The sequence below is a fragment of the Coenobita brevimanus genome, chromosome 101 (genome assembly GCF_032717465.1).
Source record: "Coenobita brevimanus isolate Jiangsu-jjx chromosome 101, ASM3271746v2, whole genome shotgun sequence".
Lineage (NCBI taxonomy): Eukaryota > Metazoa > Arthropoda > Malacostraca > Decapoda > Coenobitidae > Coenobita > Coenobita brevimanus.
In genome coordinates, this window is record NC_137054.1 from 10,357,459 (window position 1) to 10,369,341 (window position 11,883).

General features: G+C 52.4%; 1 protein-coding gene across 1 annotated transcript; it reads left to right on the top strand.

The window, feature by feature from the left end:
• Positions 1-329: 329 nt before the first annotated feature.
• LOC145414916 (zinc finger BED domain-containing protein 4-like) lies at positions 330-1,346 on the top strand. The gene has a single exon (XM_080284331.1). The coding sequence runs from the start codon at positions 330-332 to the stop codon at positions 1,344-1,346; it is 1,017 nt and encodes a 338-aa protein (XP_080140457.1).
• Positions 1,347-11,883: the final 10,537 nt, after the last annotated feature.

Sequence of the window (11,883 nt, forward strand, 5' to 3'; positions counted from 1 at the left end):
CCGCACATGCCATCAATCGTGATTTCGAAAGAGTCAACTTTGTTGTGGGAGCAGAGCCGTTAGAAGAAAGACACGCTGGCGACTAAATCTCCAGAAAATTTAATGACATGTTGGATAAGTGGGAAATTTCTCATAACAGTGTGCACTGTGTAGTGCATGACTCAGGAGCAAACATGAAGAAAGCTCTTTTCCTCTCAGGTTTAAACAACTTGGACTGTGCTGTGCATAAAATACAGTTAATTGTTAAGCAAGGTTTTCTATCACAGAAAGCAGTTTGTGACATAATTGAAAAGTGTAGGAGGCTTGCCACACATTTTCACCACTCAACCATGGCACAGGATGAACTGAAGAAGATTCAGGAACGGCTACATTTACCCCACCTAAAAGTTCTCCATGATTCACCAACACAGTGGAACAGCACACTACACATGCTCAAAAGAACGGAAGAAATTAAGGAACCTCTTACTGTGTATGTGGCAAAAAAAAACAAAATGCCACAGTTTAGCAATGTTGAATGGGTTACACTGTCACAGTGTGTAAAGACTTTAGAACCATATGAGGAACTCACCAAACAAATGAGTGACTCTGCAGCAACTGTAGCCGATGTAATACCCCTCATTTTATGTCTCAAGAATACCCTTCAGCCAACCACTGTTGAATCCGCACCACTAGCTTTAGACTCAGATGACGAAAGTCAAGAAGATTACCAGAAAGGTGTGGAAATAGTTAACTATATGAAAGAAACAATGAAGGCAGAAATTGATAAGAGATTTGCAGGACTAGAAATGGACAACAACTACAGAGTGGCAACTTATCTTGACCCCCGGTATAAAGGTAAATTTTTTTCTCCGCATATTGCAGAGCAGGTGCAAGTAACAGTGGCTCGCCTTTGCGATGAGTTTGCAAGTGCTAGTGGGGGTGAGGATGACGAACCAAGAAAAAAGAGAAAAAGGAATGATGAACCCAAGGCCAGCTCTTCAAAAACCACAGGCACGTCTATAAAAAGTGCAATGGCATTGATCTTAGCATCCAGTGGTGACGAAGAAACAGAAGAGAGAACAAACACGTACACAATGGACATGGTTCATGCATATCACAAGGAAAAAAGGCTGGGGGCAGATGAAGATCCATTGAAATGGTGGAAAGCAAACATCAGCAAATACACCGAATTAGGAAAACTTGCCCAACAGCATCTGAGTTGCCCTCCAAGCAGTGTTACCAGTGAACAGTTATTTAGTGGTGCTGGCAATATATATGATGAAAAGAGGAACCATTTGCAGGGAGAGAAAGCAGAGAAACTACTATTTTTGAAGAAAAATTTGCCACTTCTAAAGTTTGAATATTAAATGTGGCAGCTTGTGGTTTAACAAGAGTAGCCAATAATAGTAACCAGTTAAAGTTTGCTACTTTCCAAGGGTGGAGGTTGGGGAAAGTGGTTGGTGGGATGCATGACGAGTTGGGTCCCCGTCCCGCATCCTGGGAACACACTTAAGTGTACCGTACTCTTAAGTGTGGCTGAAACTCGTCACTTTATACTGCATAAATGTACTGTAATATATGTAAAAAAAAAAAAAAAAAATCCGCGTCCGCAATCGCGGACATGGAGGTAAAAATAATTCGCAGTTGTGTCCGCGTCCGCAAAAATTAATATCTTAACCTCCGCAACCGCAACCGCATTTTATGAGAAATAGATATCCGGCACCGCCTCCGCCTCCGCGGAGCTCTAAAATTTGGTATCCGATACATCTCTAGGACAGTTTACAGATCCTTACGTGTTCCTTTTCAGTCGCGCTTGACAATCAGCTCGACAGTACAACTTGAAAAATGAACACGAAAATGTTGCTTCTTGTTTGGGAGTATTGATTACCGTTTAAAAGTATGATGTAGCCATGATACAGGTCTATCCATTACTTGCTCCGGTCTGAACAGCGATGGCCAGTAAACATACTAGGATGTAACTTCATGCCTTCTAATTACGTTTCCTTTGCTGCTGTATGGCGATTTTTTTTTTTTTTTCGTGTTTAGGGGACTACTTGTAGCTACAGTAGTGTTAGTGAATGCTACGAGTGTTATGCTGGTGTTTTTAAGGCGACTTCTTGTCCTAAAAACACTAGCGACTGAAGCGGGGTGTTATGCTGAGTGTTTTTAGGTCGACTCCTCACCCTAAAAACACTAACGACTGAGCGGAGTCCTCTTTCCGGACCGGAAGTAAAGCACCAACAGAGGAACAGGACATAAAAACTAGGCAGTATACCTTAACACATCTATTGCCTTAATTCTAAAACCGTTACAATATGATACAAAGTGATATTTAGGATATAGGATTCAGGGACGCAGAGTTAGGTTGGGATGACACGAGATACAACTGTACTCATCACACGATATGATCACATATAACAATGGCTTTTGGTTCTATAAGTGTGGATGATCGTCTTTCATTAAAACCCAAAATATCTATATTCACAGTAGCAAGAGGAATACACAAGATTAAGAGTCTGAGGGAGGAATATTACTATAAGAAAGACAGGGTGCGGATCATGACACTCGACTCAGTTAACTAGCCGCGGCGACACTGTTTTCAGGGTGTGGTTCTCCCGCGCACCTGACTGTCATTCACACTTGCGGGAAGTTCCTTTATTCTGGGAGGGCGATAGTACTTTACTTATTATTATTGAATTACTTTTCTTCAAGGGACATGTGAGTTTGTTGGGTAACATTAGCTACTGGTTTCATATGGATCACACTATGTCACTCTGTCACTGTTCACTGTTCCTCTTTCTCGGGTTTACTTAGGTCTAAGGGGCGTCACTGATTTACCCGTGTTTCCTGGGTTAATTCACTCTGTCACTCTGTTCGAGGGGGAGGACCTCAGGGGGACTCTGCCTGTGGCGGACAGCACACTACCCACAGGGGAGTCACTACCCGGGTCCGGTCCGTCGGTGAGTTGCAGGGAGGTCCTCCTGTCTGAGGGCCTCGACCTGAAGGTAGACCCTTACCTCAGGGTCTCGTCGGTGGGGTGCAGGGAGGCCCGCCTGTCTGGGGGCCTCGACCTGGGAGGTGGCCCTCGGGGCTGGAGCCAAACAGTTGGAGGAGGCGGGTCTGGCGTCGGTGGCTCCGCGGGGTGAGGGGGTCAGTGTTACCCTCACCTGCAGGCTGCTGGGCTTGCCTGGGGGTCCTGGGGCTGCGGTGGTCTGCCAGGGGACGCGCCGTCAGGGTTGGGCTGCGGCCTCGTCTCCTGCTGGTGCCTGGAGAAGACAAGAATCTCCCAGGAGTGGGAGGCAGGTCCGGACTCGGACTTTGCCTCCACTCTGGTGACACCTTCGGGGCAACTCTCCCGGGTGGTGTCAAGCTATTCCCACAGGGGAACGTGGAGGGTGGAGTGCACACGGAGACCGTGTCCTCTCCTACATACAGGGAGGGCAGCACAGAGGCGACTCTCTCTCCTGTCTCTGTCACAGCCGTGGCTCCAGGTTGTTTTACCCTGGGACCCACTTTTCGCTTTCTACTAGGGCCTCTTGCCCCTGGAGTGGCAGAGGGTACTGGCCCCTCGTGGCACACTATAGGGCCTCCTGCCCTGGACGTGGCAGAGGGTATTTCTCCCTCGTGGCTCACTGTGGATGTGGCAGAGGGTACTGGCCCCTCGTGGCTCACCAAAGGGCCTCCTGCCCTATATGTGGCAGAGGGTATTCCTGTGGCTCACAGTGGACGTGGCAGAGGGTGTTGTTCCCTCGTGGCTCACTGTGGATGTGGCAGAGGGTACTGGCCCCTCGTGGCTCACCAAAGGGCCTCCTGCCCTGTATGTGGCAGAGGGTATTGCTCCCTCGTGGCTCACTGTGTATGTGGCAGAGGGTATTGCTCCCTCGTGGCTCACTGTGTATGTGGCAGAGGGTATTGCTCCCTCGTGGCTCACTGTGTATGTGGCAGAGGGTATTGCTCCCTCGTGGCTCACTGTGTATGTGGCAGAGGGTACTGGCCCCTCGTGGCTCACCAAAGGGCCTCCTGCCCTGTATGTGGCAGAGGGTATTGCTCCCTCATGGCTCACTGTGTATGTGGCAGAGGGTATTGCTCCCTCGTGGCTCACTGTGTATGTGGCAGAGGGTATTATTCCCTCGTGGCTTACTTTAGGGCCTCTTACCCTGGACGTGGCAGAGGTGGGGACACCTCGTGGCTCACTGAAGGGCCTCCTGCCCTTGAGGGGTGTAACTATGGCTGTCGCCAAAATGTTACTAGGGACTGATTCTTGCTCAGTCCCATCCCACTGCTGTCAGTGGTTGGCCCGCCTGTGAGGTTGTCTCCGATCCTGGTTCACCTGGTGTCGGGGCAGTTGCGGGGAAAAGGGGCACAGGTCAGTGGTGGGTGGGTGACCCTCTTGCCCTGGGTCATTATCCCCCCCGTTGTCTCTTCCTGGGGTGGTGGTGGCCCAGTGGTGGGGTGGGGGGTGGCGGGGTGGGTGGTCTGGCGGCGGGCATTTTACCACCGTCGTCGTTGAAAAAGTCACGACCTCGTAACTGCAGGTGGTAGGTGGTGGAAGTGAACGTCTTGTGGACCAGGGTGAGGTGTTGTAGGAGGTTCGTCCAGAGGTGGGTCATGGTGTTTGGTTCTTGGGTGGGGTTGAAAAAGAGACGGATGGAGGATGGGCGGTTTGTGTGGCGTAGGCGGCGGAGAAGCTGGGGCGTCTGTCGGATCTTGATGGGTGGCTGGTTGTAAGGTAGCCAGTGGATTTGGTTGATCCTCATCTTGGTGGTTGGTGCCTGGTGTGAGGACAGTAGCTGAATGCTGGAGAGTGATGGGGGGTAGGTGTTTTTATAGGGAATGGGTCTGTGGGAGGAGCATTGCACTTTAGGGAATTGGGATTTGGGGGTTTTCCATCGTGCTTGGTGGAGAGGGAGGGTGATGGGGGAGGTGTTTGGGGGAGGGGGGGTTTGTGGTGGTGGGTGGCGGGCTGGGAGTTCACTCGGGGGTGGTGTTGGGGTGTATCTGGATGGTGGATGTGAGAGGCGACCAGACCTGGTAGTGGTGGTGGTGAGTGTGGGTGTGGGTGGTGAGGGTGGTTGTGCACGTGGCGGTGGTAATTCACCGGGTCGGTCAGGATCACTTGATGGTCGTGATCGTCAGCTTTTACCCTCCCGGAAGGGAGCTGAGAGCTCATATAGTCCGATCTAAGGGCAAGGCTGTGACCTTCACACACGCACACACCTGTCCCCTTGCTCAAGGGGGACAGTGACCACCCACTTCGTCAGTGAAACTTTTCACAACCTGAGCGAGGCGTGAACTCCCGTCTACCAGATGGCAAGCGGGAACATTACCACTGCGCCAGCGAGTGGTGTGAAGGTGTGCGGCTGTTGGGAGGTGAGGCGGGTGGCAGTGCGGTGTGGTGCGTATAGTGGGCATGGTCACGGGGGAGGGGGAGAGTGTTCGAGGTAGGGGCGCGGTGCGGGTGCAGGTGGCAGGGGGTTGAGAAGTGCGGTGTGAGGAGGTAGTGGCTTGAGGCGGCGGTGGTGAGGCAGGTGGTGGGGGCGACGTGGTGTGGGAGGTGGTCGGGGGATGGGTGGTAGAGAGAGGTGTGGGAGGCGGTGAGTGGGTGGTGGTGCTGGGCGGGGGGTGGCGATGAGGGCGGTGGATGTGGTGAGTCGGGATCATGTGGTATCGGGGGTGGTGTGGTTGTAGGTGAGGTGCTGGGTGGGGGTGAGAAGTAGTAGGAGTAGGAGTTTGGGGGGTAATTCTCAGAAATGTCTGTGTGGCCAGGTGTGTGGGCAGAGGTGCGGGGCGCGCGGGTGTGGGGGTGGTCATTGTTGGGTGGGTGGAAGGGTCGCACGTGGCGATTCCGATACGTGCGTTGTTGGCCTCACTGATTTATGATTACTTAGAAGGGGTTGGGGACTCGGGTTATGGTGAAGGGGCTGATGAATCGGGGTGAGATCTTATTTGGGGTAGGGAGTTGTACCACGACAACGGATTGGCCAGGTTTGTAGGGGTTGGTGTGGTTGGTGTCGGGCGTAAGGTCCTGTTGTGTTTGCAGGTGGTGGAGGCGGCGTTTGAGGTGGTGGAGAGGGTCTGTAGTGGAGGGCGGGGTGGGTGGCTGGAGGTGGTGGTGGAGGGGTAGGAGAAGTGGGGGTTTCCCCGAATACTCGCTCGTGTGGTGTTATGCCTTCTTCTCGTGGGCATGTGTTTAGGCCCCATTGTACAATTTTGACATGGGCAGGCCAATCTTCATTTTCTGTTTGCATGATGCGAGTGCTGACCTGATTGAGGAGGGAGTGATGACTTCTTTCACAGATGCTGTTGCCTTGGGGCCAGTAGGGGGATGAGTGGGAGACGTGGAACCCGAATATTTTTGCTAATTCTTGCCAGACTTTTCCTGTGAATTCTGGTGCATTGTCGGAGTGCAAGGCCTGGGGAATGCCAAAGTATGGGAACACGTGGCGAGTTAAAGCATCTGCGATGGATACTGCACTGTGATCTTTTGCGGGGCATGCTATTATGAATTTGGAATAGACGTCTACGAAGATGATTATATATTTATATCCTGTTTTGGGCGTGAGGGGTCCGACGAAGTTGAGGGAAAGTAGTTGCCAGGGTTTTGTTGCTGTTAGTTTTCCTGAGGGGCCTGGTGTGCAGGTGATGTCTTTCCCTAAAGCACAAGCGCGGCAGGATTGTATAATGTCCTTGGCGATGGTGGAGGGGTTTGGTGTCCAATACATGTCATTGAACACTTGGATGAGTTTCTTAGTGCCCAGGTGAATGCCATTGTTGGCGTGTAGGTGCAGCATGGTGTCGTGGGCGGTGGTGGAGCTTAGGACGATGTGGTCGTTGGGGTCGAACAGGTGTTCGCCGTGCAGGTAGAGTTTGCTGAAAATGTTTGGCGGGATCCAGGTAGGGCGTTGCTTATCTTTCCACATTTGGATAAGGTCCGGTTCTGCTGAGATGGCGTTGATGGGTAATCGGGATAGGGCGTCGGCGTTTGTGTGGAGCTTGCCTGGACGGTACGATATTTCAAAGTCATATTCCTCGAGAGTTTCTCGCCATCGTATGAGTTGTGCGTTGGTGGTGTTGGATTGGCGCAACCACTGTAGAGATTGGTGATGTACGAGCAGAAGTAATCGAGTGACCAGATAATTCCTAGGCATTCACGTTTGGTGGTCGCATAATTCCTTTCCGCAGGGTTTAAGGTGCGGCTGGCACGGGCGATGATGTGCTCGGGGCCGTCTTGGACTTGGGCAAGGACCGTCCCTATGGCGAGGAGTGAGACGTCGGTATACAGACGGAACGGCAGGTTGTAGTCTGGGAAGGCAACGACTGGGGCGGAGGTCAGTTTGGCTTTGAGGGTGGTGAATGCATTGTTTCTGGGTTCTGTCCAGACGAAAGGTTCTCCTTTCTTGGTAAGGTCATGCAAAGGTTTGGCGATGTCTGCAAAACCTTTCACGAAACGCCGGTAATAGGAGGTTAACCCTAGGAAGGCTCTGGTTTCGTGCACATCGCGGGGTGGGGGAATGTCGGCGATTGCACATAGCTTGTCGGGATCGGGAGAGATGCCCTCTGCATTGATCAGGTGTCCGAGGAAGGAGACTGATCGTTCAGCTAAAACACATTTTGTGGGTTTTAGCTTGAGCCCGGCCTGGCGTATATGCTGGAATACCTGTTTAAGGCGGTGGAGGTGGTCGGCCCAGGTGTGGCTGAAAACGATGACGTCATCGAGGTAAGCCAAACAGGTTTCCCAGGTGAGTCTGCTCAGAACAGATTCCATGAGGCGGGAGAACGTGGCGGGGGCGTTGCAGAGTCCGAAGGGAAGGACGTTAAATTCATAGTGCTTCCCGTTTGATGTTGAGAAGGCGGTTTTGTGTTTGTCATCGGGGTGGACTGGAACCTGCCAGTAGCCTGATTGCAGGTCTAGGGTAGAGAACCATGTCGATCCGTGGAGGGAGTCTAAGGAGTCGTCGATCCTGGGTAGTGGTGTAGCGTCTTTGATGGTTACTTCGTTCACTCTGCAGTAATCGACGCAGAAACGCATGGTTCCGTCCTTTTTTCGCACGAGTACTACAGGTGAGGACCACGGGCTAGTGGAGTTTGAGATGACACCGGCATCGAGCATTTCCTGGACCTGCCGGTCTTCTGCCCGCTGTTTGGTTTTTTTTCGGCATGCTGGTTGGCGAATGGAAGGTCCGGTAGTGTGAATCTCATGGCTGAGATAGGTGGTATGGCCAAGATCGGTCGGGCTGGCGGAGAATAAGTCCTGAAAGTCCAGGAGTAGTTGGTGGAGGCTGTTTGATTGGGAAGGGGATAGATATGATGGTATGTTCGGGAGAGTGGGGTGATTGGGGGGTGGTGTTGAGCATGGTTCTGCCTCTTCTGTATCAGCAATGATGAGTCCTCGAGGCAGAGTTAATGGTGTTGTGGCGAGATTTGCGATACGGATTTGGTGGGTGTGGGGGGGAAGGAAAGTAGGGGAAACTAAACAGGATGATAGGGGTCCGGTGGGGATGGATGGTGAAAAAAGGACTGATATGCCTGAGGGTCTGGTGAGTGTTACCCATGCTTCGTGGTGAGGTGGAATGGTAATGGTGGAAGCAATAGTGGCAGGGAATGAGGGAGAGGGGGGTAGCAAGGGTGGAATGGGAGATGGGGTTGGGGGGGGATGAAGTGAGGCATTTATTGAGGCTGGAGTTGGGTTACATGTACAGGTGGGTTGGGGCGGGTGAGTGTAGTAGGGTGGTGTGTGTGTGGGTGGCGTGGGGGTGGTGGTGGTGTTTTTCCTTCGTTGTTTTTTTTTTTTGTCCTTGTTGATGGATGCTTGGTTGGGACGGGCTGGACTGAAGTGGAGGCGATGTTGATTACAATCGATGGTCGCGTGGAGTTTCTGAAGGAGGTCCAGCCCAAGGTATCCATCATATTGACTACATGAAGAATCAAATATGATGAATGGGTGGTTGGTGGAGACTCGTTGGTGAGTGCTGGTTTGTAGGGCCCGGGTTTCCCCAAGGATGGGTAGGGGGCCATCCCCTGCGTCTACGAGGTTGGCTGAAGTGGGGAGGAGTGGGCTGAATGCTGAGATGTGGCGGGAGTAGAAATGGGAGTAGAGGCAAGACCTGGCTGCTCCCGTATCCACCAGTAATCTTGTCTTGACCCCGTTCAGCCAAATCTTGTTGTAGACTGGGGGTCTGTAGTTGTGTGAGGTGGCCCCCGCCACCGTCGGGAGGTGCGGGGGCGGCCCTAAAAATCCATCTGCTGAGGATGGGTGAGATCGTCGTGTTTGTCGTCGTCCGGTCCTTGGTAGAGCAGTGGTGGCGCGTCGTCGTCAAGGGAAGAGACTTTCCTACGCCCTTGGTGGAGATTTTTGCGCCTGCTTGCCTTGAGTTGCTCCCTTATGTCGTGCAGGGGGCAGGTGTGACTGCAGGCCATGAATTCCCAAGGGTTTATGGTAATTAGATTGCCTTGTTCCCTGGGGTTAGGGCACTTCTTTTGTGGGTAAGCCCTGGGTACTGTGGGAGGCGGCTCTGTAGGCGGCTGGTGAGGCGGCGGCTTAGGTTTTGGTGGGGGGTTGTGATTTGTGGGATATCTTGTTACTGCGTGAAGGGGTTGTGGTGTGGGACGGGTGGCGAGGAGACATCTGACGAGTTGCAGGTCCTGATCCACGTTCCCTGAGGGATCATAGATAGAGAAATGCTCCCTGACTGTGCTAGGGAGAATCCTCAGCAGAGCATTGAATGTGTGAGTCTCCCGAGTATTCATTTCTGGCTTGGGATAAGCGGCGCTGACGAGGCGCTGAGCCTGGACGAAAGTGTCGTCCAGGTTACCGTCGTAGGTAAGGGCGTCGAGCTGTGAAAGAGCAACAACTCTGCCCATACAAGGCATAAAAGCCTGTTTCACAATTTGCGTGAACTGGTCCCATGACAGTTTTGGGACTACTTTTGGTGCGACATTGGTGATAATTTTTCCCAGGTTAGGTAATGTGACCGCAATTTTCTCCTTATCCGAGTCAAACCCTATGTCCAAGAGGGGTTTGATCACACCCAAATATACATCAGTGTCACATTGGTCCGGGTTGAATTTTGGCAATTGAATGTGCGGTTTGGCTGCCATTGTGCAAGTTTCCTTTTTTATTCCTCTGTGCTTTTACTCGGATCCAGAACCACCGCTTGCCACCAGTGTTATGCTGAGTGTTTTTAGGTCGACTCCTCACCCTAAAAACACTAACAACTGAGTGGGGTCCTCTTTCCGGACCGGAAGTAAAGCACCAACAAAGGAACAGGACATAAAAACTAGGCAGTATACCTTAACACATCTATGGCCTTAATTCTAAAACCGTTACAATATGATACAGTGATATTTAGGATATAGGATACAGGGACACAGAGGTTGGGATGACACGAGGTACAACTGTACTCAACACACGATATGATCACATATAACAATGGCTTCTGGTTCTATAAGTGTGGATGATCGTCTTTCATTAAAACCCAAAATATCTATATTCACAGTAGCAAGAGGAATACACAAGATTAAGAGTCTGGGGGAGGAATATTACTATAAGAAAGACAGGGTGCGGATCATGACACTCGACTCAGTTAACTAGCCGCGGCGACATTCTTCTCAGGGTTTGGTTCTCCCACGCACCTGACTATCATTCACACTTACGAGAAGTTCCTTTATTCTGGGAGGGCGATAGTACTTTACTTATTATTATTGAATTACTTTCCTTCAAGGGACATGTGAGTTTGTTGGGTTAAATAACATTAGCTGCTGGTTTCATGTGGATCACACTATGTCACTCTGTCACAGTTCACTGTTCCTCTTTCTCAGGTTTACTTAGGTCTAAGGGGCATCACTGATTTACCCGTGTTTCCTGGGTTAATTCACTTTTGTCACTGTTCGAGGGGGAAGACCTCAGGGGGACTCTGCCTGTGGCGGGGAACACACTACCCACAGGGGAGTCACTATCCGGGTCTGGTCCGTCGGTGAGTTGCAGGGAGGCCCTCCTGTCTGGGGGCCTCGACCTGAAGGTAGACCCTTACCTCAGGGTCTCGTCAGTGGGGTGCAGGGAGGCCCGCCTGTCTGGGGGCCTCGACCTGGGAGGTGGCCCTCGGGGCTGGAGCCAAACAGTTGGAGGAGGCGGGTCTGGCGTCGGTGGCTCCGTGGGGTGAGGCGGTTAGTGTTACCCTCACCTGTAGGCTGCTGGGCTCGCCTGGGGGTCCTGAGGCTGCGGTGGTCTGCCAGGGGACGCGCCGTCAGGGTTGGGCTGCAGCCTCGTCTCCTGCTGGTGCCTGGAGAAGACAAGAATCTCCCAGGAGTGGGAGGCAGGTCCGGACTCGGACTTTGCCTCCACTCTGGTGACACCTTTCGGGCAACTCTCCCGGGTGGTGTCAAGCTATTCCCACAGGGGAATGTGGAGGGTGGAGTGCACACGGAGACCGTGTCCTCTCCTACATACAGGGAGGGCAGCACAGAGGCGACTCTCTCTCCTGTCTCTGTCACAGCCGTGGCTCCAGGTTGTTTTACCCTGGGACCCACTTTTCGCTTTCTACTAGGGCCTCTTGCCCTTGGAGTGGCAGAGGGTACTGGCCCCTCGTGGCACACTATAGGGCCTCCTGCCCTGGACGTGACAGAGGGTATTTCTCCCTCGTGGCTCACTGTGGATGTGGCAGAGGTTACTGGCCCCTCGTGGCTCACCAAAGGGCCTCCTGCCCTATATGTGGCAGAGGGTATTTCTCCCTCGTGGCTCACTGTGGACGTGGCAGAGGGTGTTGTTCCCTCGTGGCTCACTGTGGATATGGCAGAGGGTACTGGCCCCTCGTGGCTCACCAAAGGGCCTCCTGCCCTGTATGTGGCAGAGGGTATTGCTCCCTTGTGGCTCACTGTGGATGTGGCAGAAGATATTGCTCCCTCGTG